The sequence below is a fragment of the Ammodytes marinus genome (assembly GCF_949987685.1).
Source record: "Ammodytes marinus genome assembly, chromosome: 1".
Taxonomy (NCBI): Eukaryota; Metazoa; Chordata; class Actinopteri; order Uranoscopiformes; family Ammodytidae; genus Ammodytes; species Ammodytes marinus.
In genome coordinates, this window is record NC_137230.1 from 5,279,320 (window position 1) to 5,306,845 (window position 27,526).

At 41.1% G+C, this 27,526-nt stretch overlaps 1 protein-coding gene across 1 annotated transcript in view; it reads left to right on the plus strand.

Annotated features, from left to right (window-relative positions):
* Positions 1-6,352: 6,352 nt before the first annotated feature.
* LOC307254241 (AP-2 complex subunit alpha-2-like) overlaps positions 6,353-27,526 on the plus strand; it is a 34,759-nt gene continuing 13,585 nt past the window's right edge. Inside the window, exons 1-13 of the mRNA XM_080032537.1 lie at positions 6,353-6,544; positions 8,413-8,481; positions 10,906-11,048; positions 11,810-12,003; positions 12,595-12,739; positions 13,202-13,303; positions 13,427-13,535; positions 13,785-13,935; positions 14,299-14,467; positions 14,862-14,999; positions 15,579-15,761; positions 16,466-16,563; positions 17,549-17,780. Of these exons, the coding sequence (XP_079888663.1) occupies positions 6,478-6,544; positions 8,413-8,481; positions 10,906-11,048; positions 11,810-12,003; positions 12,595-12,739; positions 13,202-13,303; positions 13,427-13,535; positions 13,785-13,935; positions 14,299-14,467; positions 14,862-14,999; positions 15,579-15,761; positions 16,466-16,563; positions 17,549-17,780 (1,800 nt within the window). The 5' untranslated portion in view covers positions 6,353-6,477. The remainder of the gene's footprint in view (positions 6,545-8,412; positions 8,482-10,905; positions 11,049-11,809; positions 12,004-12,594; positions 12,740-13,201; positions 13,304-13,426; positions 13,536-13,784; positions 13,936-14,298; positions 14,468-14,861; positions 15,000-15,578; positions 15,762-16,465; positions 16,564-17,548; positions 17,781-27,526) is intronic.

Here is a 27,526-nt window from a genome sequence, read left to right on the forward strand (position 1 = left end):
GTTTCGCCACAAAGCCTTCTCCAGAGCATTTGAAATAGATACTTTTTCAATTAGATTATATTTCGGAATAATAACAATAAGAATAAGCTATAGGCTTAAAAAAGCCCTTTTCTTTCCCAAAGTTAAAACCAGCTTCAGAGGAAAGAGAGGAGACACGAATAGGCTAGAAGAACATCATAGGAACAGCTAGACCATAAACATAAAATCAACCACATGGATGTGAAAGAAATTACTGTCTTAGTCAAAGCAGAAACTGGCACAGTGAAAGTCGTTAAAATATATGGTTGTAAAATCGTGCCAGCCTGGCTGATCTTCTACCACAAGTGAAGAGAAGGTCGGGCATTTAAACATCAAATAGTTGGATACAATTTAGGTTATCAGCAAATTTAAAACCACTCTAAAGATCTTTACAATTTAGACAATGTCTTTGAAAGTCATTCCAATGTTTTAATCTGGGGCAGTTGATCAGGTGGTCAATTATCGGCCAATAAGTATCCTTCCTGTTTTTTCAAAGATTTTGGAAACGATTGTGGCAATACAACTAATGAATCACCCAGAAATAAATGATTGTTGTCACCCATCACAACTTGGGTTCAGACCTAACGGAGAGTCTAAATGGAGAGTGCAAATTGTTATCTGCTGGAAATCTGTCTTTTTAGACCTTTAGAAAGCATTCCACACAATAAGCCACAATATTCTTATTTCCAAAGTGTATTTCAAAGAAAAACATTTTGATAACACTGTCTTGGTTTATATCACACCTTATGAATTCATAAAATAAAATTGTCTTTTTTAAAGTGTAAAACAGGAATCCCTCAGGGGTCGATCTTACTACAGATTACCTTCCTGAATCATGCAAAGGGTCTGGTCTCCAAATGCAGGTAACAAATAAGTGTATGCCTATTGTGAAAAATAAACACACATGGCAAATAGCCAGTCAAAACGTGCTGCTATGTTCCGCCGGCCGGTGCCGCTGTACATTGCCATTGTGCCCAGTAGCCTACAGATACTGATTCAGCCATAACATTAGAGCGGCGAAGCTGCGCACTGTTTTCATGCCAAGTGCTGATCCTAGGTCAGCCATAACGTTAAAGCGACGACTAGTGCATTGCGGGTGGGATATATTGTGCGGGTCATTCCGAGCATGCGTTAAAACAATGAGTGCATTAATTCCAGAAATAAATCACCCCTGCGTTAACACGTTACATTTTGACAGCCCTTGTTTTAACCCTGGATTTCATTTTAAGCGATATTCACAGATTTGGACAAAAACTGATTTGAACAAAAAGCATTCTCCAGAATTACTGACTCCACCTTTAATAGCAAGACAACTGACAAATTATAAACTATACAATTTTGCTTTTTCTATATGCATTATAATGGTCATCCATCCATACTGATGGAATGTTTAACTGTGATATCGCTTTATATTACTTAGTAAGTTGTTTTTGGAGCCTACTTACTGTTACCGAGATAATGCTAACACAGCTTTAGTTGGATTAGTCATAAATGTGCTAAAGACCGCATGGTGTGTTCATAATGTTGCTGTTACCAGCAACCAATATGTTTACAAGCTCTTACCATCAGTTGCAATGTTAGGGGTGAAAATAATGAGGTTTCCCCTATTGGAAGAATGGACTAATAAACGAATGAGACATTTTCCTGGAATAAGCTAGGGTTTGTGGCTGCTTTCATCTACTGTATTTACATTTCAGAGCTGCTTATAAATGGCACTTTTTTAAGTTAGTAAGTGTTGGTTCATAGTTAATTGACATAATGCACATGATGGCCCATGTTTAATACATTTAGATCAAATAGGATGTTGATTACCAACCGAGAAATAGAGCCATTACATTCCTTGCAGAACATGACTCCACTTGTGCCCACGATTAAGTCTTAGGATACGGTTTATTGATTTGCTCTCACACTGTGAATGTGGTCTTTTTGATACCAGTGGTCAGGAAGCACAGGAATGACATCATTTGTGTCAGTAAATACTGGTCGAAAAAGTCACTGTAGGCATCACATGCTCTCATTTTTAGACAAACTAAAATGAAGATTCAAATTTGCTAAGAAGTAAGTATATATTTATATCTTTGATTGTTTGATTTGTGTTGCCTTGTTGGGTCAAAACTATCATTTCCGAGGACTCCGAGGAGGAGAACATATTTCTAGCTGTAATCAGCGCTAGAATTGTTAGCAAGCAAGAGTCACTTTTCTAGTGTAAATTAGCAATGCTGACCCCAATAGTAAACTGGTACTATGGGAAATGCCCGCCCAGTAACAAAGAGATTCTGGTTCCACAAATATGTACGAGACACTTGCCACCTCACAAGCTGACTGCAACCAATCCTTTTAATGCAGGGACACGGAGTAGCACCCCCACGCTGTCTTGTATATTTTGAAGAAGGTTTTCCTGTGAATCCATAAACTGCATCTTGAATAGCAAAGAGCAGAAAAGGCATACTGTAGCTGCATCCCAATCCAATGCAATGGGTCTTTATCATTGTTTTTAGTTGGTGATAGCACTCTAATGCTGGGCTTACTAGGACTTTTAAAAGACTTTGAAAAGACTGAAGACTGAAACCCTCTTACATCTAAAGACAATCAACTCACACCTGAAGACAACTAGTCATTAGTTTTCAGTCACAGAGTGAGATTTTGAAAAGACAGGGGGTCTCATATTGCAAGACTACAACTAGATTCCTTTTGAGATTAATATTATTTCCGCAAACGCGATAGTGATTATTTAATTAAAAAAAGGTTAATTCAATATTCCGAGCGGGGAACTTCCTTTAGTTATTTGACCATCTTTATTTGCTCTTGTCCCCCAATAACTTTAACTCCTAACCCTGTATTTTTTTTAAACTTTTATTTTAGTGGTTTTATGTTTTTTTTACATATGGACAAAAAAAACTGAATAAGTAAACACATACAATACATACACAACACCCAACCCCCTCTCCCCTCCCTCCTCCCCCCTCCCTCACATAAACAGACAAGGAATACAGAAAAAAAGTTAAATAAATAACTAAGACAAAATTATTACGAAAATAAGCTATAAGTACACAAGAAACAAAACAAAGCTAAAGACATTGGAAGATTGTCTGCGACTGTCAAATCGCGTGAAAAGTCGTGTAGTGTAAGCCCAGCATAAGATCTATGATCTATGATTTCAGATGACAAGCAGACGAACAGAATAGACAACCTGCCTTATACCAAGCTCAAACTTGACCCTCGCAATAACACTGCTGGGCTTTCAAACCTACCAGAGAAAGAAATGGGAGCAAAGCCTCCACAATAGGCTTAGCCTTTGTACTCCTCAAAGGCACGGCTTCAGGAAATCTGCTAGTCACCCTAATTACAGCCAGTAAATATTCCCCAACCTATTTGAATTTTAAGGTAACATACGGGATCTACACAATCAATCAACACGGACGAAAACGTGGAAAGTGAATTCTGTGAATAACTTGATGGTAGGCCCAAAATTAAGACGCAAGATGGTTTATGAGGCAAAAGAGGCATCACTCTGTAACACAACGGCCAGTGGCCTAACTGTTTCTGTATAGTCCCAACTACCCAACTACCACATCACTACAGAGTGATGCGTCTTCTCTCCAGCTGATTAGGTCAAAAATCAAGTTCAAGAGTTGCATTCTCCCAGTTAATATTTCATTATTATATCAATATTATAACAATTACAACAAGACACTGCAGGTGAATAGGGCAAAAATAATTTAAACTCATATATCATCATGAATCAATGCCAGTTGATCACTGCCATTAAAATAATTATTCTTTGCATTACAATTTGTTAATACATTTTTGAATAAATATCCAAATTGGCCATTTCTAACTCATTTGCATCTCTTTAAAACAGATAATATAGATGTTTGATAAAGCCAGAGTTGGAATCTTTATTACATCTTCACAACATATTAAGTTTTTACAAATAGTTTTTTGGATACAGCCCTTTTTTAATTCTATAATTCAAAAAATACTATGTACAGGTCTTAAAAACATATATTTGGCATTGTGATGACCTCATCCTTCCACTTGCCCCAAGATCACAAGCCTATTTGTTCCAGTATTTCTAGTGCACGCCTTGCAGGTCTTGCCGTTTTTTCTCAACTAACCCACTCAAAGTGTATTCTTCCCACGTGTTATTTACAGTGTATGTATTGTTTCATTTCCACTCCTGACAACTACACATAACACCAGCATAAATGTTTATTTCATCTGTATTGGAATCCAAACAGAGAAAAAAATAAACTAAAAATAAACTTTAAGTCCAATGACCCCATGCGGTAAGTAATGCATCTATCATGAGTAATTGTAATGATAGCAGGAGACAGGAAGCCTGTCTTTAGGAGGGCCCTATATGAGACCTGGCATATTTAAACACATTTTCTAGGCAGATCTGACCTTCAGCAACCCTCTGAGAAGACAGAACATCACTGGTGCAGGTTCACCACTAACAAGCTATCTGCAGCATGGCTTCTGTGAGAGGTAAATCTGACCTGGGTGCAGCCTCTGCTCCTTTGATGAGCTTAATGAAAACCAATCATAGAGTTTGATCCATCTGCTTTCCGTTTATACAATTACAGGGCCTGGGCTTTTGTGGAGCACTGAGTATCATTGCTATCATGAATGATGCATTTGGAATTATTCTGAAACCACACATGTTCATTGTTGTTGGTGAATTGTATTATGCTACAGTATGCCCCTTAACATTATGAAATCATTTACATGGATGATAGATGTGGTTTGAAATGGCGTATCTAAACAGAGCCCAAGAGACTGCTGTGAAGAAGGAACCAATCAATGGATAAAATAGCAATGTTTCAAGTACGCCTTAGCAGACTGGTCTGTAAAATGCCTGCATAGAGGATACAATTGTGTCTGTGTTGTGTGTGTGTGTGTGTGTGTTTTGTCGTACAGTTCATAGCTGTCTAAATTTGCTTTTTTGTTGATGTTTAGGGAAGACTCAGATTATTCCAAAAAATTAAATATACACTAGCAACAGAGAAGAAATATGAATCAGGTATGGCAAATAGGTGCATATCAATTTAGTCAGAGACAGTAAATAAAAAGAATGTGCAGCATTTCAGTTACTGCACATCAACAACCATAACAAGAACTACCAATAGAAATATGAAGAAAAAAAACTATAAAAATTATTAACTTAACTTTTCAGATTGTATTGTTGCTTTCTCAGTTAGGACTTGCACAGACTCGCACAAGTATTAGCCTATACAGCTGTTCAAATGTCCCTCTGATGTGACCTGCAAAAATGGTACATGGTTGGGGCGCTCCGGTTGTGTAGTGGATAGAGCGTGTACCATATCGGCTCCGGCCTTCGTTGCAGTGGTCGCGGGTTCAAATCTGACCCGTGGACCATTAGGCTACTGCAGGACACAACCCCTCTCTCTCTCTCTCCCCATTTAAACTTTGTACTATCCAATAAAGCTTGAAAATGGCAAAAAATTATCTTAAAAAAAAAATAAAAAAAATGGTGCATGGACATAGAAGACACATGCTAGGGTAGGGTAACATAGGGTGCCACCATGCAAAAATGCTTAGTTTATTCACGAGGTCACACAAGACGGGCACCTGAAAGGCCACTCAAAGGCCCATGCTATGACCCGAGTGAAAGTGTGGATTTCCCATTAGCCATCAGGTTAAATACACTGGTTTGAATTCAGATTCAACATCCTGAACCAAAAAGGGCAGGAGCATCATCCATCCTAAAAGAAACCCACAAAATCTGTGAATATCTCCTCATGATCGCTACCTGTAGGCTCACACACCCTAACCCTATTTGCCCTGAACAAGAATCCAGTGTTAATACACAGCCTAAGCTCTGTAAACTGGCATGTTGCAAGCTATGATGGGCCTCCTTTGTTTACATAGGCTACCCTTTGTTTATATAGGCCTACCTGTTTACGGAGCCTATGCTGTGTATTAACCCTGGATTTATTTTCAGCACACACACAAGCAGAACGGAGAGGTAGTGGATTGTGAGGAGTAAGCTTATCACGATTTTGACAAAACATGTTTTTGATATGCATTCTCCAGAATCACTGACTACACCTCTAACCTGTGACTTCATTCAAAAAACCTAGCCTCTAGCCTAAGACTCTCTGATTCTTCTATTTTATATCCATTTTAAAGCATCCAACAACAGCTGATTTTTTGTCTTCAATGTCACCAGTATTAGGGTAGTTGTTTTTGCTGTGCACATGTATGGAACGCAGCCATCCTGGAGGTTGTAGTAGGGTGAAGTGTAGCTCAGGACGTGCTTGGTATTGGGACGCAGACGTCTGTGTGGCTCCTGCCTCCGTCACACGTCTGGGCTCCCTGCACTGTACGGCGCTCGCTAGCCGCTTAGCAAACTTTGAAAACAAAGTTCCCCTATATAGTCAGGCTATTTTAATCACAGTGGATAGAGCGGCGTATTGACAGGCAGCGAGCAGAATGCCTGCGGTCTCCAAAGGGGACGGGATGCGTGGCCTGGCTGTGTTCATCTCCGACATCAGGAACTGTAAGTTTGTTTATCACGTTCATACACACTTCTTGTTTGGGTTGGGCTAGTAGCAAGCTAGCTGCTCCAACGCTGACCAGTGTTAGCGGTCTGACGGGGCTGGGCATGTCAACAAGTCTATCCTGTCCCTCTCCAGAGGAGTGGAAGCTAGAACGCTTTTAAGTTGGTTTGGATGGAAACTCAGCTAACAAGTCATTAACTAGACATTAGCCGCTAGCCGCCCGTTGCTAACGTCATGCAGAAGGGCGTGGACCGCCCCGCTACACTGTTATCTGTCAAGTCTGGAAAACAAGAGGCTGTCAAAGCTTCATAATGACTTCCTAAACACACCAGAAGTGGCTTGGTGTTGATACGTTGAAATAGCAGGGAGTACAAAAATCACGGAGTAGCCTAAACAAAATAAAAGCCTTAAATAATCATTTTAATAATTCATTGTATCTATGGACGCCATTCATAACTCTCAAGGACACCTTATTCACTGGTACGGATTTTGTTCAAGACGTTTGGAGAGGTTTTTCTGTTAAACGAGGCTGCGAAAGCTTCTCTAAATAGGCCTATCATAAACAGATGAAGGGTAGTTTGGTTTTGACAGATTGAAATTCCAGGGAGTTATTTAAAAAATTACATTGATAAATATTACTGAAATATATTCACTGTCTTAGACATTTTAAAACATTTTTGGGGGAAGACAAGAGGCTGCGAAAGAGTCACAATGGGTTTGGGGTTGATAGTTATGATTAGGCCTACTCATTCTGTCTAGAACATTTGTAAAGTTTTGTTTTTGTGGAAAACAAAAGGCCTGTGAATGCTCTCTATACTACGCTTAGAAGCAGATGAGAAGCAGTTTGGTGTTGAGAAATACCTGGGAGATATATTACAAATTAAAACTACAGATATTAAAGCTTTACATCCCATAATTAGGATATAGTCTAAATAAATATCTTGTTGATATCTTGGTTATCTCACAACTACGAGAAAACAGCATGGGGAAACAGACATCTTGCAATAAAGACACCTAAATGCACATCTTCATTACCGCTTAATAAGATAGAAGCCTACCACAGGTAATACTGACTGGTGACTATATCTTTCTAGTTTTGAGTTTTTTTTTGGAAGGTATTGCAACATTGGCTAACATGTATGACACGTTTACGGCGACATAGCATTGTATTTTGTATGGGAGTCCTCCAGTCATGGCCACCACACAAGGCTCACACAGATCTACACGTTGTCTTGTCGCTCCACCAGTCCTGTCAGCAGCTGTCTGTACTGTCACTGTGTGCATGCCTTAACTGTTTCCATAGCAATGCATTTTTACATTACATTACATTACATGTCATTTAGCAGACGCTTTTATCCAAAGCGACTTACAACTGGAGCACACATTCATACACCACGCAGGGTGCTGGCTAACTATCGGGGTTCAGTGTTTTGCTCAGGGACACTTGGACATGTGGCGGGGAGACGGGGGATCGAACCACTGACCCTTCAGTTGCGGGTCCACCACCCTATCCACTTCGCCACAGCCCCCCTTTTCCACTGAAATGTAGAATAGACTATGTGTAATGTGCAGCAACTGTGTGATGATGCTGTCATGTCATCATGGACCACAATCTCAAAGTAATTAACCCAGCATCTTGTGGAATCTGTACCACGAACATTATAGGTCTTATCCAGTGCATACCTAAGAAAAGGCCTGTCTAACAAAGTGGCCTCCATGTCTAGCTCCACCGTCCTTTTATAACAACACATACAAGAGCCATCACATTGCATTGAGTGACATATGGTCTTCCATTGTGATGAACAACTGTGTAAATGAGGTTGAATGATGCTCTATTTAACTTTCTCCCTCGTCTCTGTGTTTGCAGGTAAAAGTAAAGAGGCTGAGATCAAGAGGATAAACAAAGAACTGGCCAACATCCGGTCCAAATTTAAAGGTAGGTGAATAGCTCTTCCAAACAGGGAATCGTCGCCGCTTTCCAAATCGCATACTCTTTCTTATTTTCTATTCTACATACTACATCTGATTATAAAAAATAATCTCGTTAGCACTTAGCATGCAGTAGGCATACTTGGGACGATTTATTTCATCATAACATTGCACCTTGATCCTGCCTCTTGTTATACATCCATCTCAACCCTGTGTTTTCATACGGAGGCTCCGTCGATGTGACTGTGTGTGTGTCACTTCCGATGCACCCAAAAAAGCATGCTGATTTCAACACTAAAAAGAATTGGGACATCCTTAATCTCTTTCTAGCATACTAAATAGCTGAAAGTATGGGGATTGAAACGCAGGGCATATGTCATGGAGGGCTCTGGGTTGACAGACTGATGTATTGTGTTGATGGAAATTAAACCACTGCCTTCCATGACACAAGTTTTCCCGTGAACCCGCCTGGCTCACTCCTCTATCTGTCTGTGTCTCTGGCCCTTTTCAGCTTCTCCGCAGCTTCTTTCTCCACACCTCACTGTGTTAAACGTGTCTGTTAGGATCTCCTGTCATGTTGTTTTTCCTCCTGCCACCTGTTACCCTTCTGCCTATAATTAGTTTGCTCCAGAATGAATCTGCCCTTCCTCTCTGCTGCCCACAGTGGCCTGGCATACTGACCTGCGTACACTGCAGCACATTCCCCTATTTTCGCTCTTCTGTCCCTGCATTATGCCAAGCTTTGTACAGTTTTTTTCAGCTGTGTGTGTGTGTGTGTTTGTGTGTGTGTGTGTGTGTGTGTGTGTGTGTGTGTGTGTGTGTGTGTGCGCGTGCGTGTGTGTGTGTGTGTGTGTGCTTGTTTATAAATGAAGTTGAAAATTGACGGCCTAGGCCACACCAAACTCAATGCTGGAAAGGTATGGAGGGAGGGTGTTTCAGATGCTGTTGGACACTTAGTTTCAAGCAAATTGATTGGTTTTAGTGCCATGCGTATGCCTGGCAGTTCAGTTAGAACTTCTGTTGTGCATCTAACCTTAGGCAAAACAGTTTGACCTTTGGTACGGGGGTCTGATGTCATGACAAAACAAATAAAACAAGGAATTCAAATGCTGACCAACATAACCATAGTCCATTCTCTCCAGGAATAGGCAAACGTGTGATCAGCATTAGCACAATATCAACCAATCACTGAAATATTTGTCACATGAAATTCCTTTTAGCAAAAAAAAAAAAAGACAATCTGGAAAAAATGCTTCCTGATTGTCATGGAATAAATGTGTGTATTAAAGTGCTATTTGACTCAAGTTTTTGTAACAGGTTTAAAGAGGCATTGCACCCAACATTGCACTGTATGCCCGTGAAGTTATAGCTAAGATTGATACACTATTGACAGCTCATTATGAAACTCTGTTGCAGACAGTATGCCAAGGATGAATGGCCAGTTATGAGAACCAGGCTCACATCTCACTCCTTAAAGGAATAGTTCAACATTTTTTATTTTTTTTTTAGCCTCAATCTCCGGCTCAAGAACAGGTGACAGAAATACAATCCTGTTACAGAAAGGGGCTAAAGTCGCTCGTCCAGGTTAGCTTAGCTCATACACTGGTAGTCAAGGGGAGCAGGTCAAAAGATAAACTTTACAACATCACTAAACACTCCGGTTTCCATCCAGTATGTATTTCGTTTTAAAATGACAAAACGTGTTAAAAATATAGAACTATTCCTCTAAATTCTCCTTTGCTTTATGTTATTTTGGTCAGACAGCTTTCTGCCTTTCAGCTGCACTTGAACCCCACTCTAGTGATTTGATTCTGGATTTACTATGTATTAAGAATAAAACTCAAAAGCCCAGTTGTTTGTACTGGTCTTTTATTTCTGACTTTCAATACAAATTTACAAGACACCAATCAGTGACTCACACCAGTGATTCGAATGAAAGTGTTAGGGAAACTTCCTCGTAGCTACAGTATATTGGACAGAAATGTTGTCTTTACTAAGGACACAACACTCATGTAGGCTGTTGTAGGGGAGTTGAGTGTAGCAGGGCTGGGGCAGCTCTGAAGCTTCCTAATCAATACTTTGTTTGGATTATTTGGCTCTTACTATTGGGATCATCTGAACTGCATACACCCTGCCTTCCCCTCCCTCCATTACTCACCAGTTTGGTATCAAATCACTGAAGGCTTTTCCATAGCGCCGACACAGCACTTACAAGGCGATGCAGATCCAACTGAAATATCCTTGCGTTTGTAACTTCACATATACATTCAAATGTGTGTGTGTGTGTGTGTGTGTGTGTGTGTGTGTGTGTGTGTGTGTGTGTGTGTGTGTGTGTGTGTGTGTGTGTGTGTGTGTGTGTGTGTGTGTGTGTGTGTGTGTGTGTGTGTGTGTGTGTGTGTGTGTGTGTGTGTGTGTGTGTGTGTGTGTATAGGAGACAAGGCTCTAGATGGCTACAGTAAAAAGAAGTACGTGTGCAAGCTGCTCTTCATCTTCCTCCTGGGCCATGACATCGACTTTGGACACATGGAGGCGGTCAACCTCCTCAGCTCCAACAAGTACACAGAGAAACAAATTGTAAGTCTGTGCTCAATGTTCAATTATTATCTCAAAGCTTCTCTGGAAACCTGGGGCCTCATTTATAAAGGTGTGTGCGTAGAATCCATCCCAAACATTGCGTCCGCAAAAAACCAAGAATGTGCCGGGCAACAGTAGTAGCAGTAACTGGCACAGAAACACAGAAACACACACACACACACACACACACACACACACACACACACACACTCACTCGTGTGCTAATCACATATCATGATTGGCACAGTCATTATAGTGGATGTAAAGCAGTTTGGCCCAGCTTTGTCCTGTATGAAGCCTCACGTATTAGCCTACCTGTAGTTGCTTTTCTCTTGTCTAGACCAGTTGACAGGACTGTGTGGGCGTAGCCGTATCACACAGTCTCCATGCCAACGGTTTTAATAGAACTTCCGGGCAGCGAACTGCGTTGATTGGTTCACAATACTTATTGTGTAATAACAACCAGAGCATAGTCCGCCTCATCTAAACCGAATTTCAGTAAAGCACATCAAACTAAAATGACTATATCTTTGGATTGATAAATATGTCTAACTCTTTTTCAAATGCTTACTATCATGCTAACTCCCCAAATGACATAGTGGGAAGGATTCTGTGGATTTAGGTTTTACAGGGGATTTAAGTTTGAAGCTTGTTGATCATGTATCGTGCAACTATGTCTACTGTGAACTAAGGTGTGTAGAAATAACCTGGCATGAATGTTTTTCTCCTTTTCCTCCGCTGGCATGGCCCTCCTCTCTCAGGGCTACCTGTTCATCTCAGTGCTGGTCAACTCTAACAGCGACCTCATCCGTCTGATCAACAATGGCATCAAGAATGACCTGGCCAGCCGCAACTCCACCTTCATGAACCTGGCCCTGCACTGCATCGCTAACGTGGGCAGCAGGGAGATGGCAGAGGCCTTCGCTTCGGACATTCCCAAAATCCTGGTGGCAGGGTTTGTACTTTAACCTCAATGCATATGTATACGTTGCTGAAGACTCACTTTTGTTGCATTGGCCTTTAACTCAAGTTGTGACAATGACACTTTTTTTTTCATGTATCTTATATGTTATTTTGTATTGTATCTTGTACAGCACTTTGGTCAACTGATGTTGTTTTTAAATGTGCTATAGAAATAATTTTGACTTTGACTTTTGACTTTATATGGATTTGAACTGACTGCCTGAATGGTCACCTATTATGTATGAACGCCCTTTCTAATTTTTTTTAATATGGTTCCCTGGGCATAACTAGAGATTCCCTAAAGTATGAGAAAAAAACAACAATTTCTCTGTTTTTTCGAAGGCGGGGCTTAAAGAGACAGGCTCTAAAACGAAGCGTTTCAGACCGAGGCTGAAAAGACGACATTCAGCTATGGCACTGTCAGAAATATAATTATTATTTTTGGATACTATACACCATTCAAACCAAATACAATTTTGAACCTGAAAATGAGCATAATATGTGACCTTTTAAAATAAGAAAATGAGCATTTGAATTTTTATATTACGCCTGCGTCAGATTCAGATAAATGATGTTGTACTAGGCTCGGTTCCATGAAGGACAACATGGACAGCGTGAAGCAGAGTGCAGCCCTGTGTCTGCTCCGGCTCAACAGGACGTCTCCTGACCTGGTGCCCATGGGGGAATGGACGGCCCGAGTGGTCCATCTGCTTAATGATCTGCACCTGGTAAGACTGGACCCACACATCCCCACTCTATACTGCATAGTCATTCTGAGCAGGTTTGGAATACTCAAAGCAGACTAAGAATGCTTCATTTTCAAGTGTGCTGTCGATTCAAACTATTCCCCCTCAATGCAATGTTGCGAAGTTGCTCACAGCTGGCAAAAAAGTGTGTCCTGACTCAAAATGTTCTAAATCGAATTGGATCTGTCTGTTCAATCCATAGACATAGCAGACAGCTACATATGATATAACACAGTCTCTGTTGTGTGAGACCATAGACTGTATAACAGAGTGCGAGACGCACAAGTCAAATAAACGGCCATTGAGTATCAGTCTTAGTTTTGGACGCAGCGTATGTATTGTTTGGCCCGCTCGCTATCTCTCATGTTGGAAGTGAACCAGGTCTATGATGATGAAATATTGTGCAAGAGTTGTTACATTCTTAAATATGTCTGTTTTTTTCAGGGAGTGGTGACAGCAGCCGCCAGTCTTATTACCGCCCTGGCCCAGAAGAGTCCAGACGACTTCAAAACATCCATCGCTCTGGCTATAGCCCGGCTCAGCAGGGTGTGTGTGTGTGTGTGTCTCTGTCTGTAATATTTCACCACACTTATCTTCAACACACAAACACCTGAGACTTACTGTGTATCCACTAATTTCTTGACTTCTACTGTTCCTGCTCTCTCCCAGATCGTGACGTCAGCATCCATCGACCTCCAGGACTACACGTACTACTTTGTCGCTGCGCCGTGGCTGTGTGTCAAACTGCTGCGGCTGCTCCAGTGCTACCCTCCCCCAGGTACGCTACAGTACTAGTTGTGTGCTTCAGCAGGAGACATCAGTGTAAAGAACTAGTGATTAGGGATGGGCCATGTTGCCCGTAGCGACATGGTCCTACCGGCAACCTTGTGCGATGGCAGATGATCAGCCCACTTTATGAGGCCAGGTTAGTTAGGTTTCATGTAATAAAGCGCTTACAGTAAAGGTTTGTGGAAGAGTTAGCGTAAAAGCTGCTAGGTGTTCAGAACACAGTGGTTTGTTGTTGCAGAGGACGCCTCGCTGCGCAGTCGTCTGACTGAATGTCTGGAGACCATCCTCAACAAAGCCCAGGAGCCGCCCAAGTCCAAGAAGGTCCAGCACTCCAACGCAAAGAACGCGGTCCTGTTTGAAGCCATCACCCTCATCATCCACCATGACAGGTCGGTCAAGACCTCCTTCATTTAAAAGTAGAGTCAGCAATTCTGGAGAATGTTTCTTGTCAAAATGACTTTTTGTCAAAATCAGTGAATATAGAATAATACAGTACAGCCTCACGATCCACTACCTGTGTGACCTGTGTGTGCACGATACAAATCCGGTGGTAATCTGATTAATGGTTCTGGGCATTTTTACCATTGGATGACTGTATAAGCTTTTAGTCAATGGTGATTGTACAAGACAAGAGGGCAGACCCAGCTGTTGGTTCACAGTCCAGTGTTGCGTAGCAATTGTTGGTTATTGGATGTAGAATGCGTGTTTGCATTTTGACACAGTACATCTCCCTGTTGTGTCTTGTCTCTCAGTGAGCCCACTCTGTTGGTACGAGCCTGCAACCAGCTGGGCCAGTTCCTGCTGCACAGGGAGACCAACCTGCGTTACCTGGCTCTGGAGAGCATGTGCACACTGGCCAGCTCCGAGTTCTCTCACGAGGCGGTCAAGACACATATGGACACTGTCATCAACTCTCTGAAGGTCAGACCCCTTACATCGTTCTGTTTGAAAGGAATAGTTTATTTTTTTTATTTTTTTTACTAGTACTGTAACTGCGTGCATTTTTAATGGAAGAAATGGACAAAGGTCTCTCATCCAGGTTAGCTTAGCTCAAACACTGGTTATCAAGGGGGGGAGCAAGTCAAAAGATACACTTTAAAACATCACTAAACGCCCCTGTGTGCTTGTTGGCGACTTGTTTATTAACTGTGCTATGTTGCGCTCCATATTTTTTACACCTTATGTCATTTTAGACTTAAATACATACTGGAAGGAAACCAGCCGTCACAGGCACTTCCTGGTTTCTTTCCAGTGTTTATGGTGGCCATTTTGTCTTTAATATACCATATATATTCACGTTTTATTTTCTCTGCAGACAGAGCGAGATGTGAGTGTGCGCCAGCGGGCCGTGGATCTGCTCTACGCCATGTGTGACCGAAGCAACTCCAAGCAGATCGTGGCCGAGATGCTGAGCTACCTGGAGACTGCAGACTACTCCATCAGAGAGGAGATAGTGGGTCATCATCACACTGAGGCTGTGTTAGGAAAGCCATACTAACGTCCTACTCATACTCATTTTGACGTCAATTTGAGTATGCGACGGTTGTGTATGCGAGTTTTGGTAGGCGAGAAATGCCCGGATAAGTACTAACTTCCGGGAAGATTTTGGTTATGGATCGATAGGTTACTACTCCTACTCTACCCAGAATGCATTGCGTCTTTTCAAACAGCAAGGAAGTTTTTTTTAAAATTCTTTATTTACAATTCTGCATTTCCTGCACAACACAGGACTGTATGTAAAAATGGAGGGCGGTAATACGCTAAACTGCGTATAAACGTCCAGAATCTTATAATAAGAAATTCTTTATTGCTTGAGTATACTTCAGTGTGAATGTTTCAATGCACCTCGCATACACAATCGATCTTTAAGTAGACAGTATGTAGTATATAGATGTTGAGTATGTAGGAGGGAGGACGTTAGTATGGCTGTTCGAAAACAGCCATAAGCTCAGGCCTGTTACACTTTTTACCTGCTACTATCTACTCTGTGTTCTGCTCTCATCCTCACCCCTCAGTCTCTTCTCTTCCTCAGGTGTTGAAGGTGGCTATCCTGGCTGAGAAATACGCTGTGGACTACACCTGGTACGTGGACACCATCCTCAACCTCATCCGCTTTGCTGGGGACTACGTCAGTGAGGAGGTGTGGTACCGGGTCATCCAGATCGTCATCAACCAAGACGATGTCCAAGGCTACGCTGCCAAGACCGTCTTTGAGGTAAATGCAAGAAAGGATTGATGGCCTAGCCTGACTGTCAGTTTGAACTGTGAACCCTTTTGCTATCTGTCTCAACTGTGTTATAGTGACACTTTTACTAGAAAGCAGTTTTATATGGGCTACAAGAGAACTACATGTGTGCTACAGTCTAGTCTTTCTTCTATCTCTGTGGGGAGGAGCCAGTCAGAAAATGGCCGTGACACTCATGACTCTAACCCCTAAGAATCAACCCTATACATCTCCTGAGCGCTTTCAGGCATTTGAGAAAAATGTATAGGTAGCAGCTAAATAAGCCTATGTTCAATTCTTTGTTTGCTCTGCATGCAAGTAAAGGTGTAATGCATTTATTTTGTCATGTAGTGCCTTACTATGACTTGCTTTACAGTAAGCCTGCACTGTGTGTGCAGTAAAATAATCAATGGGAAAAATAAAAAATATCAATCAAATTGAAATATCTAGTCAGTCTTCATTGGCAGGTATCAATAGCTTTTGATTTGAAGCCATGTTTTCCCAGTGTCAATCAAAAGAATAACCCTGTGGCCTGATTACACTTGCTCAAGGAGCCTACCCAGTGAGGGATGGTATCCTTGTTTCAGGACCGTGAAGTCCACATGGACAACGTTGGCTGTTCCACTCCAAATCTTCCAGGAGATGGTTGTGTGCGTTCCTAACCCAGTACTGTTGTACTTTGTTACCTCTTGTAGGCGCTCCAGGCTCCTGCCTGCCATGAGAACCTGGTGAAGGTCGGGGGTTACATCCTGGGAGAGTTTGGTAACCTGATTGCTGGTGACCCACGCTCCAGGTACAACCAGCATCCACACAGTACAAGCCACTGTTCTAAGGATTAGCTTCTTTCTGCCTGAGTCGAGCTAATTGTTCCTGTTTGTTCTTTAAAGGGCTGGTTTGTTCATTTAAGAAATACATTTTTGTCTACAACTTGCCTATAGTTGTAATAAGACCATCAGATGATCAGCTATCCCCCCTCCCCCAGTACCTAAACAAATGACTATTCCTTTTAACTAAACCAAGACTGAAATACTTTTTAACTAAACCAAGACTATTTTCATGTTTAGATAAGATCAGGCTTACGGTAAGTAAGATAATATGTATTTTGTTATTTGGGTAACTAAACCTTTAAACAAATGCTGCAACACCAATTTCTTTAATCTAATGATCTCTGACCAATCTACGTTTAGTACGTACTTTTCGGAACCTTGATGGAGTAGGTACCAAAACAATAAGTACCAGGTACGTTCACACAGTGTAAAAAAAAAATATTTATTTTATGATGTTTCCATGGTTATTAAAGGATTACCGTTGCTATGTTTTTAATACCCCAGTATACAGCAAAACATTAATACCTCCTAACCCTAATGTAGCCTGTTCCTACCAGACGTACTTAATTTCATTTGTACAACAGGTCTGGAATTGCTCAATTGAAAAATGTATACTCACTTGAAGGCGGATGTATGTTGAAGTTTAAAACTATTGGATGTGCCCAGTGCCACTCTGGATCTGCCAACCAATCGCATATTGTTTGGTCGTGACCTCTGTCATGCGCCGGCTTCTGAGCTACTCCCTCTGTTCGCTGATTGGACCGTCAGAAATCTGGCCGGAGAAAACCAAAGAATATACCGCAGACCCAGACTGACTACTGAAGGGAAATTAAAATTGAGCGGAAGTACAGTATGTAGGCGGGCTGTGCCAGGCTAACCCTAATGGGGAGTAATGATTGAAATGATCCAGAGCTGAACCTAATCCTGGCTCTCTGTCTTCTTCTCCTGCAGTCCTCTGGTCCAGTTCAACCTCCTCCACTATAAGTTCCACCTGTGCTCCGTTCCCACGCGCGCCCTGCTGCTGTCTGCCTACATCAAGTTCATCAACCTGTTCCCTGAGGTGAAGGCCACCATCCAGGAGGTGCTGCGCTCCGACAGCCAGCTCCGCAACGCTGACGTGGAGCTGCAGCAGAGAGCAGTGGAGTACCTCAGGCTCAGCTGCATCGCCAGCACTGATATCCTGGTCAGTCAATTAGATTACACACATAGACACAGACCACAATGGGATTTCTGTCAAATGTATGGTCTAGTTTGCCATCTCATTTGGTTGTTTTAAGCTTTGGTTTTGGGTGGTAGGAGGGCCTAGAGCAGGGGTTCTCAAACTTTTGATAGCTGAGGGCCAATTTAGGAACCCAACATTGGACCGAGGGCCGCCGAAGGAAAAAAAATTAAAAAACTTAAATCATTTCTATGGCCAGGTTGCGTCTTTACAGTTTTCATGTATTGGTCTGCATCCAGTAATGTGTAATTAACACATTTTAATTAATTAATGAAGGGCTAGGTTTCATTTCAACATTGTGGGGGACACATTAAAAGCAGGGGTCTGGGGGTAGTCCCCCAGAAAAATTTGAGGTTCAAACACTTCATTTTGTGCATTCTGGTTAATTTTTATGCAGTAATTTGTGTCTTCTGTATTAATTTATGGTGGACATGTTAAGGAAAAGACAACTAGCTCCCATTGACACACATCTAATGGAATATAAATCAGTAAGGCACTGAGGCATTCTGTATTGCATTCAAATATTTATTCTACTTTATTGTTCAAAACTTTCTGCACATTGAAAACGTAGGCCAGCCGAACGTCGGCAAGTTTAAGATGGTATGGTCCACTGTAGGGGTGTTATTATTAATAATTGGGGAATGAATATAAACAATTAGGAGGGATATTTAAAGGCCTACTTCACCGGTTTGAATATGAAGGTGTATTGAATTCTGAGATCCGATGTAGTATAAATGTGCGAAAAAAATTGAAATCGGTTCATCCTAGCCTGAGAAAAGGCAGAAAGAGTGTTTTTTTTAACCCTATATTTCTCTTTCTCGTGACATCACAGAAAGAGAAATATAGGGTTAGAAAAAAACTTACTTTGTAAATATTACTGTGATGTATTTTACTGTGACATCACAGTAATATTTACAAAGTAAGTTTTTTTTAACCCTATATTTCTCTTTCTGTGATGTCACGAGAAAGAGAAATATAGGGTTAAAAAAAACACTCTTTCTGCCTTTTCTCAGGCTAGGATGAACCGATTTAAATTTTTTTCGCACATTTATACTACATAGGATCTCAGAATTCAATACACCTTCATATTCAAACCGGTGAAGTAGGCCTTTAAGTGTTTCGACCCATGTACTGTTTTTACTGTTACGGGGGACGCATCCCCTCCATGCGTTTCAATTTAAAAAAAATATAGGGGAGAGTGGCCCAAGTTGTGCAACTTTTCACTCAAAGTGACTTTAAAGTAAGGCCTTGACAGTAAAGTCTCCAACTCAAATATGTACATATATTTCAGGGTGTTGTGCATCCCTGGCAATAAAAACTTTGGATCTGGAATAAACTGTAGAAGAAATAAAGCTTTCGGAAAAAAAGTTGTCTTGATGCACAACTTGCCCCTGGTGTGGTGTAAGTTGTGCGGTTGGAGAGAATACCATGGGGTGAATTGTGCCATTGATATATATCTCATAAACTGTAATGCAAGACAAATCCATTAGACAATTACTTATTTAAGGTGTATTTATTTTTTTTTAAACTTCTTTTTATTGAGTTTTTACATTATAAAAAACAATTACAAAATAAACATTGAAATATATCTATATCTCCCCGACCCACCCCCCCTCTTGATGTACAATTAAATGCATATGAATAACATATAAAAAAAAAATATATATATATATATATATATATACACACACATATTATACCATTATATATATAATAATTATATATTACAATAATTATTATTATCATTATTATATATATATAATAATAAAAATAAAAAATAAAGTACAATAGTACTAGTTGAAATAGCACAGGAATACAGAAGTAATAATACAATAAGTACTAAAATACTGTAATAATTAATAAAAAAAAAAAAAAAAAAAAACTCTTACACTCTTTCTGACAAGGGATAAACACTCATGACAGTACTCGATACACTATACACTACGAATCCACCCAGTCTGTAATTTGGGTAATGTTGTCAAAATACAAGAGAAAAGGCATCCATACTTTTTCAAATTTATTTGCAGCTCCCCTCAATGTGAATTTGATCTTTTCAAGCTTTAAATAGAACATGATCTCTTTTAGCCATCTAGTATGAGATGGTGGGACTGGTCTCTTCCAGTTAAGCAGTATAAGGCGGCGGGCTAGCAAAGTTGTAAATGCGACCACATCATGCAACCCAGCCGGCCATATTGTATCTCTGGGCATCACCCCAAAAAGAGCAATGATGGGCTGAGGACTAATTTTAATACTGTAAATGTCGCTAAGAGAGCCAAAAATCTTTTCCCAAAATGTCTGAAGCCGCTGGCATGACCAAAACATATGTAACCAGGTGGCGGTAGAAGATTTACATCGCTCACACGTGGGATCGGTGTTTGGATATATCTTTGCTAGTTTCTCTTTAGTGAGGTGAAGACGATGAAGTATCTTAAACTGAATTAAACCGTGCCTGGCACAGGGAGATGAGGAGTGCACACGCCCAAGGATTAAATCCCACTGATCATCTTCAAATGACAGACCTAAATCATGTTCCCAAATCAATTTTAAATTTATCAGAGTTTGAGGATTGATAGCATCAATTACCCCATAAATCCAGGAGATGGCACCCTTGAGATCAGTGTCCGCTGCTAAAAGGATATCAATAGGTGTGCTTGGTGGTTGAGCAGGGAAGGGATGATAACCGCTTTGTACAAAGTGTCTAATCTGCATATACCGAAACATATGGGAACGGGGCAATAAGTACTTCTCTGAAAGTTGCCTAAAGGAAGCAAATATCTTGTTTAGATATAAATCTTGAACTAGTCTAATTCCATTGCCATGCCAGGCCCGAAAAGCCAGATCTGACATGGAGGGGGTGAAAAGATGGTTTGAAAGGATAGGAGCCTGTAGTGAAGCGCTTTGCAATCCAAAATGTTTCCGAAATTGAACCCAGATCTTTATGGTATGGGCAACTACAGGGTTTTCAAAGGAGCCAGAATTAAGAGGTAAAGGAGCCGTTATCAGCGAGTGGAGTTGCAATTTAAAAGATTCCAATTCAACCCAAGCAGGAGCTTCCACACCAGAACTACACTTAGCCCATATCATAACCTTCTGTATATTGCTAGCCCAGTAATAATAAAGGAAATTAGGCATTGCCATCCCTCCCAATTTTTTCGGTCTTTGTAAAAAAGATTTACGAATACGAGGGATCTTACCATCCCATAAAAAAGCACTTAAGACTTGATCCAGTGTCAAAAAATGTTTCTTTGGAATAAAAATCGGAATACATTGAAATAAGTAAAGAAACCTGGGGAGGATGTTCATCTTTATTAGATTAATCCGGCCAGCCAACGAAAGAGGCAATGCACGCCACCGACTTATATCCTGCTTGCACCGATCGAGTAATGGTGTAAAATTTAGTTTATATAGCTTATGGAAGGAGCGTGGTACCACTACCCCAAGGTATGTAAAATGAGAGGGCGCTCTCTTGAATGGAAAAACAGCAGAAGGTATATTTAGAGCTGCTGAATTAATGGGATAGAATTCGCTTTTTTGTAAATTCAATTTGTAACCTGAAAACTTTCCAAATTGTTCTAATGTTGACAGAACATGCGGCAATGATGAGACTGGGTCAGCAATATACAGAAGAAGATCATCGGCGTAAAGAGAAAGTTTGTGCGTAGTATTCCCTCGGGTAATCCCCTCAATTGCCTGGCACTGACGTAGGGAAGCAGCAAGGGGTTCTATTGCCAAGGCAAATAGAAGAGGGCTCAGTGGGCAACCCTGTCTCGTGCCTCTATATAGGGGGAAATATTTTGATTGTAAATTATTTGTATTAACGGAAGCTAAGGGAGAAGCATATAATAGTTCAACCCAAGAAATGAAATCCTTGCCAAAGCCAAATTTCCTCATTGCCATAAATAAATATTCCCACTCCACCCGGTCAAAAGCTTTCTCTGCATCTAAGCTTATTACACATTCGGGGACTTCAGACCGGGTGGAAGTGTAAATGATATCAAAAAGCCTCCGAATATTAGAAAAAGAGTGTCTGCTACGAATAAATCCGGTTTGATCTGACAGCACCAAATCTGGGAGAACGTTCTCGAGCCGCCTAGCGAGAGTCTTGGCCAGGATTTTATAATCTAAATTTAAAAGGGAAATTGGTCTGTAAGACTGACAACACAAAGGATCTTTGCCCTTTTTGTGTAGGAGACAAATGAAGGCCTGATTCAAGGTTTCAGGGAGATGACCAGATGAATACGATTCATTAAACATAGACAGCATTAATGGGGATAAATCCTTAGCAAATTTTTTAAAAAACTCCACTGGGAACCCATCCGGTCCGGGGGATTTCCCAGATTGCATACTTAAAATGGAATCTGAAATTTCCTTTAACTTCAAAGGGGAATCCAGGTCACTTTTCTGAGAATCAACAAGGGATGGCAGTGTCAAATTGTGAAAAAAAGAATCGGAAACGCTATTGTCACAATCGGAAGTGTATAGATTGGTATAGAATGACACAAAAGAATCATTGATCTCCTTGTGGTCTGTGGTCACCACGCCCGAGGTGGTCTTAACTTGGATTATCTGGCGCGAGGCGGCAGCCTGGCGGGATTGGTGAGCAAGAAGCTTGCCTGCCTTGTCGCCAAACTCATAAAATGTATGTCGAGATTTCAATAACAGCTGTTCCGCTTTTGACGTGGAAGCTAAATCAAACTCTGTCTGTAGACAAATCCGTTGACGGTAAAGTTCAGCAGTGGGTGCTGAGGCATATTGGTTGTCTAGCTTCAAAATCTGGACAGACAGATCTTCTAATTTAGCCAACCTAGCTTTTTTAGTGTGTGAAGCATATCCAATAATTTGGCCGCGTATGTAAGCTTTTAGTGTTTCCCATATGGTGCTATGAGATACTTCTGGAGAGGCATTTGTTTCAATAAAAGTCCTAATTTGTTTTTGAATGAATGTCACAAATGCACTCTCGGAGAGCAAAAGAGGGTTCAAGCGCCATGATTTATATAGGGCAGGTTGATCAGGAAAATTCAGTTCAAAAGAAAGGGGGGCGTGATCGGATATAACTATACCATGATAAATAGGTGGGGCTGAAAGGGGTAAAAGCCTAGAATCTAAAATAAAAAAGTCGATTCTAGAAAACGTATGGTGGACTGGAGAAAAGAAAGAAAAAGCCCTACTGATAGGGAAATGAAAGCGCCAAGGGTCAAACATACCATATTGTTCCATAAAAGTATTAATAGCTGCAGCAGTTTTGGAAATGGGGGAAGGGTTGGTCGATGAGCGGTCCAGACTGGGGCAGAGCACACAATTGAAATCCCCCCCAATAATCAACTGACGATTATTGACATCAGGGATAGTAGAGAAAAAAGAGTTAATAAAGTTACAGTCATCCCAGTTGGGAGCATAGACACTAGCAAGGATGACAGGCTTATTTAAAAGCTGACCAGTAACAATAATGAACCTGCCATCTGGATCTGCAATTATTTTGTCGCTTTCAAAGGTAACGCCTTTGTGTACCAGAATGGCTGTGCCCCTAGCCTTAGAATTGAACTTAGAATGGAAGACTTTACCCACCCAACTCCTCTGAATTCTCATAACATCTGCCCTGCATAAATGAGTTTCTTGGAGGAAAGCTATTCCTACACCAAGTTGATCTAAATGTGCTAACACTTTATTCCTCTTTACAGGGTGGTTCAGTGCTTTTACGTTCCAAGAGATGAACTTAACTTTTCTACCACTCATCTTAACTGAGCTCATACTTTTTAATCACAGTAATAATGACAGTAGCAATGATAAGTGTATGTCAATAGAGTAATATAAGGAAGAAAGAAAAAGAGCGAAAGAAAAAAAAAAAAAAAAAAAAAAAAGTGTATAATATACATTATAATGACTCAAGAGTATGCCCACCCCCCCTCCCCAGCACTTACCCAAACTAAGTGCACTAAAACCCCAAAAAACACACTTGCACAAGAGGTGTATCTTAGCTCAACAATGCTTACACCTTAACTCTCCTCACTAGACAGAGGGTAAATAAACTTAAAACCACTCAATATTGTCATTTAGTACACAATTAGTTTCCACCATGTCCACTTTTTTCCCCTTCAAACTTATTGTCTGACGTGACCTTCCCGGGCAGCTTCCACCAAACCAATACATTAAAAGAAAAAGAAAAAAGTAAGGCTATTAAAATATAGCATCACACAAAATGTAAACATTGGCAACGTGTGATATTCAGACTAATAGCCCCGGATTGACGTTGAAGTAAACTAGAAATGTTATAACCACAAATTAGTTTGGGTAGGAAGATCACAGTCAATTACAACATGAGGTTGAAGTCCCACATACCATCACTCCCCGTTGTTTCTCGCCGTGCCCAACGTAGGAATAGTGGACTTGGCAAAAGCAGCCGCCTCGGAGGGGTCGGCGAATTCCTGCTTCTTCCCGTTGAAAACGAACCGGAGCCTTGCAGGGTGTAGTAGGGAGTATTTCACTCCTGCCTCTCTCAGCAGCTTTTTGACTGGAAGGAAAGCGGCTCTCCGGCGTAGTAAATCAGCACTGAGGTCGGGGTAAAAGCTGATCTTTGCTCCTCGGTAGGTCAGCTGGCCTCTCTCGTAAGACATCCGAAGAATCTGCTCCTTCGTCTGGTAGTAGTGCATCCGGACAACCATCGCGCGCGGGGGACCAGACGGCTGCGGCGGTCTTAAAGTGCGGTGGGCACGGTCAACCACAGGCGGGCGAGTGAAACTGTCCTCTCCAAAAATCTCGATCAGGAACTTTTCCATGAAAGCAGTTGGGTGGTTTCCTTCGACTTTCTCCTCCAAACCAGTAACTCTTATATTATTCCTCCTGGAGAAGTTTTCCAGGGAGTCTAATTTAGCGTACAGCTTGGAGTTCTCATCTTGCAAAGCAGCGTAGCAAGTTTCAAGCTCACCCACTCGCCCATCCACGTCCGTCAGAGCGGTTTCGATGTCGGATATTTTATCGGTGTGCACAGAAACGGTAGCTTGGAGGGTTGAAATAGAAGAACGTAGCTCTGATAAAATTTCGTCCTTCATAGCGGCTACATCAGCTTTGATGGCCTCTCGCAGTTCTTTCAGAGCCCCGTGCGATAGCTCCACGTTGGCATTGCTCACCGTTGATTTGCCAGCAGCATTACTGGCTGGTTTGCTAGTAGCATTGCTCGGAGTCGGCATGGGAGTCGGCGTAGTTGGTTTGCTAGCAAAGGCATTTGTTAGCAGGGACTGCTCAGACTTTGCGTTTTTACCTCTGCCGGGTTTGTTCGACATGTTAACCGGATAGAAGGTATCAGAAAAGTGACAAAGGGTGGTGAGGGGAAAAACGACGTGACTTTAGCCGAGAAATAGGGCTTTAAGCCGATAAATTATGTAATATGCGAGGAGAGCTTGTGAGGGACGTCTTCACTCCGCCATGACACCGGACGTTTCATTTAAGGTGTATTTAAAGTAAATAAAGTAAATAGTTGACAAAGATTGAAGGACAAGTTTCTTAAACAAGGCCTAGCAGATCTAGGTGGTTTTGCCTGCAAAGCTCACAATGACAAAATCACCATCATAATTTTTCTGGCCATCTGAACTCTCATCAGTGGTGTCGTTAAGTGGAATTGAGATGTCACTCTCTTCTGAGCTACTGTAGACAATCACTTTCTTTTGGTGACCAGCGTATACAGCCATGCCACTGGCACAACTCTCAGAAATGTACTTTGCACTAGTTACTCCGTGCTTGTGGAACCAACTGCCACCTGACAAATGTGATTCCCCCTACATTTCTGCCTTTAAATCAAGGCTCAAAACCTTTATGTACACCCTGGTGTTTCCTCCCCATTAACTATCTTACCTCTGCACTACTATCTGTGTTTATGTGGATGTATGGGCTTTACGTCTTTTATTTTGGTTATTGTTATTTTACCTTCATTGTTTACCTACTGAATGCACTATGTGCAGCACTTTGGACAGTGCAAACTGTCATAAATGTGCTTTTATAAATACATTTTACTTACTTACGTACTTATAACTCACCTAGGCCCTTTGACACAAATCACCCCAATCCCAGAAATTTGGATAATAAGCATGATGCAGCAATTTAGGGCTGACATCGTGCTAACTGTATAGACTCAAAATGTAGCATACCAAAGCACTAAAACATGTGTCAAATGTTTTCAAACTTGTCTATAATTGTTCAGACACAATAATCAAAAAACCTTGATCATGGAAATTTTACTTTGAAAGGCAAAGCACAGTTTTTTGATCTTAAATGTGCTTATATCTTATTCCTTGTGTCTCCCTTCTTTACAGGATGAGTCAAATGGATGGCTCTTCTTAAATATGTGGTCACATTTCCAATTTCTTCCACGGTTTTCTAGAAACAAGGGGTGGCACAACTTCCAAAATGCACAACTTAGGCCACTGTCCCCTATATATATATATATATATATATATATATATATATATATATATATATATATATATATATATATATATATATATATATATATATATAGCCATTGGCCCGCGAGCTGCACTTTGAGAACCACTGGCCTAGAGGAAAGGTGGCCGACCAGTAACCATGAGGTCGCTGGTTCGATCCCCGGCACCGGACAGGAGGGTTTTAGTTATAAAACTAGTAGTGGCTGGTATTACGTCTACGGTGCCGACCATTGTGTCCTTGAGCAAGACACTTTACCCCAAACTGCTCCAGGGGCGCTGTACTACGGCTGACCCTGTGCTCTGACCCCCTCCGAAGTGTGGTAACTTGAGAGGGGATATGTGGAAAGACACATTTCAATGTAACCATTGACCAATAAAGTCACTTAACTTAACTTATCATGTAATCAGTGTTGGGAACGTTACTTTAAAAAAGTAATTAGTTATAGTTACTCACTACTTGTTCCAAAAAGTAACTGAGTTAGTAACTGAATTACTTTATAATAGAAGTAACTAATTACCAGCAAAAGTTACTATTTGCGTGACTGTAAAAAAAAAAATTGCTATAGGCCTATGTCAACGAATTTGACAAATTCACAAGTCAGTTGAAATGAGTAGAACGGACAGGTCGGCCTACTTGTACATAACCTTCGATATTTATTGCACATCAACAGACGGCACAAGGTTTATCCTGCACTTCAAGTAGGCTTATTTTGTTCTCAACAAAAGTAAACGTTCTTTGACCTCAATGAATTGGAAGTAGTGCTTATATCTCCACCTTTGTAGTAGAGAAAACAGGTGGATGGACCGTTAGCGCGCTGATCGGCTATATCACTGGATTCACTTCAGGGGTGTCGGCCAAAAACGTCAGACTATGAAGCATGAGACGATGAGAGGAGGAGTAAGGATTTATCCTATGTTTATTTCTTCTTCAACATGCACAGCAGAATACGGATCCCGGGGAAAGAACAATACAGTAATTCCCTCACAGATATCTGTGAGGGAATTTTGGGTCTTTAGTTGTAATATTAATGGGAAAGATTAATAGGTCATATATGCCTATCTTGTGTGTTTGTCTCTCAGAGTCTAGGTCAGCCTTGGAGCCTGTTAGGAGACACTTAGGTCAGTTATATAGATAAAGTCTCATCTCCTTCTACTCCAGAATGTTATGGTTCACTGTGTTCAGCTCTGAACCAAAACATTGGTACGCTTGGTGCCCGAGCCGGGGAGGTGGTAGAGATAGCGCAAGGTTAAAACACAGCTCTAAGCATGAGCCAG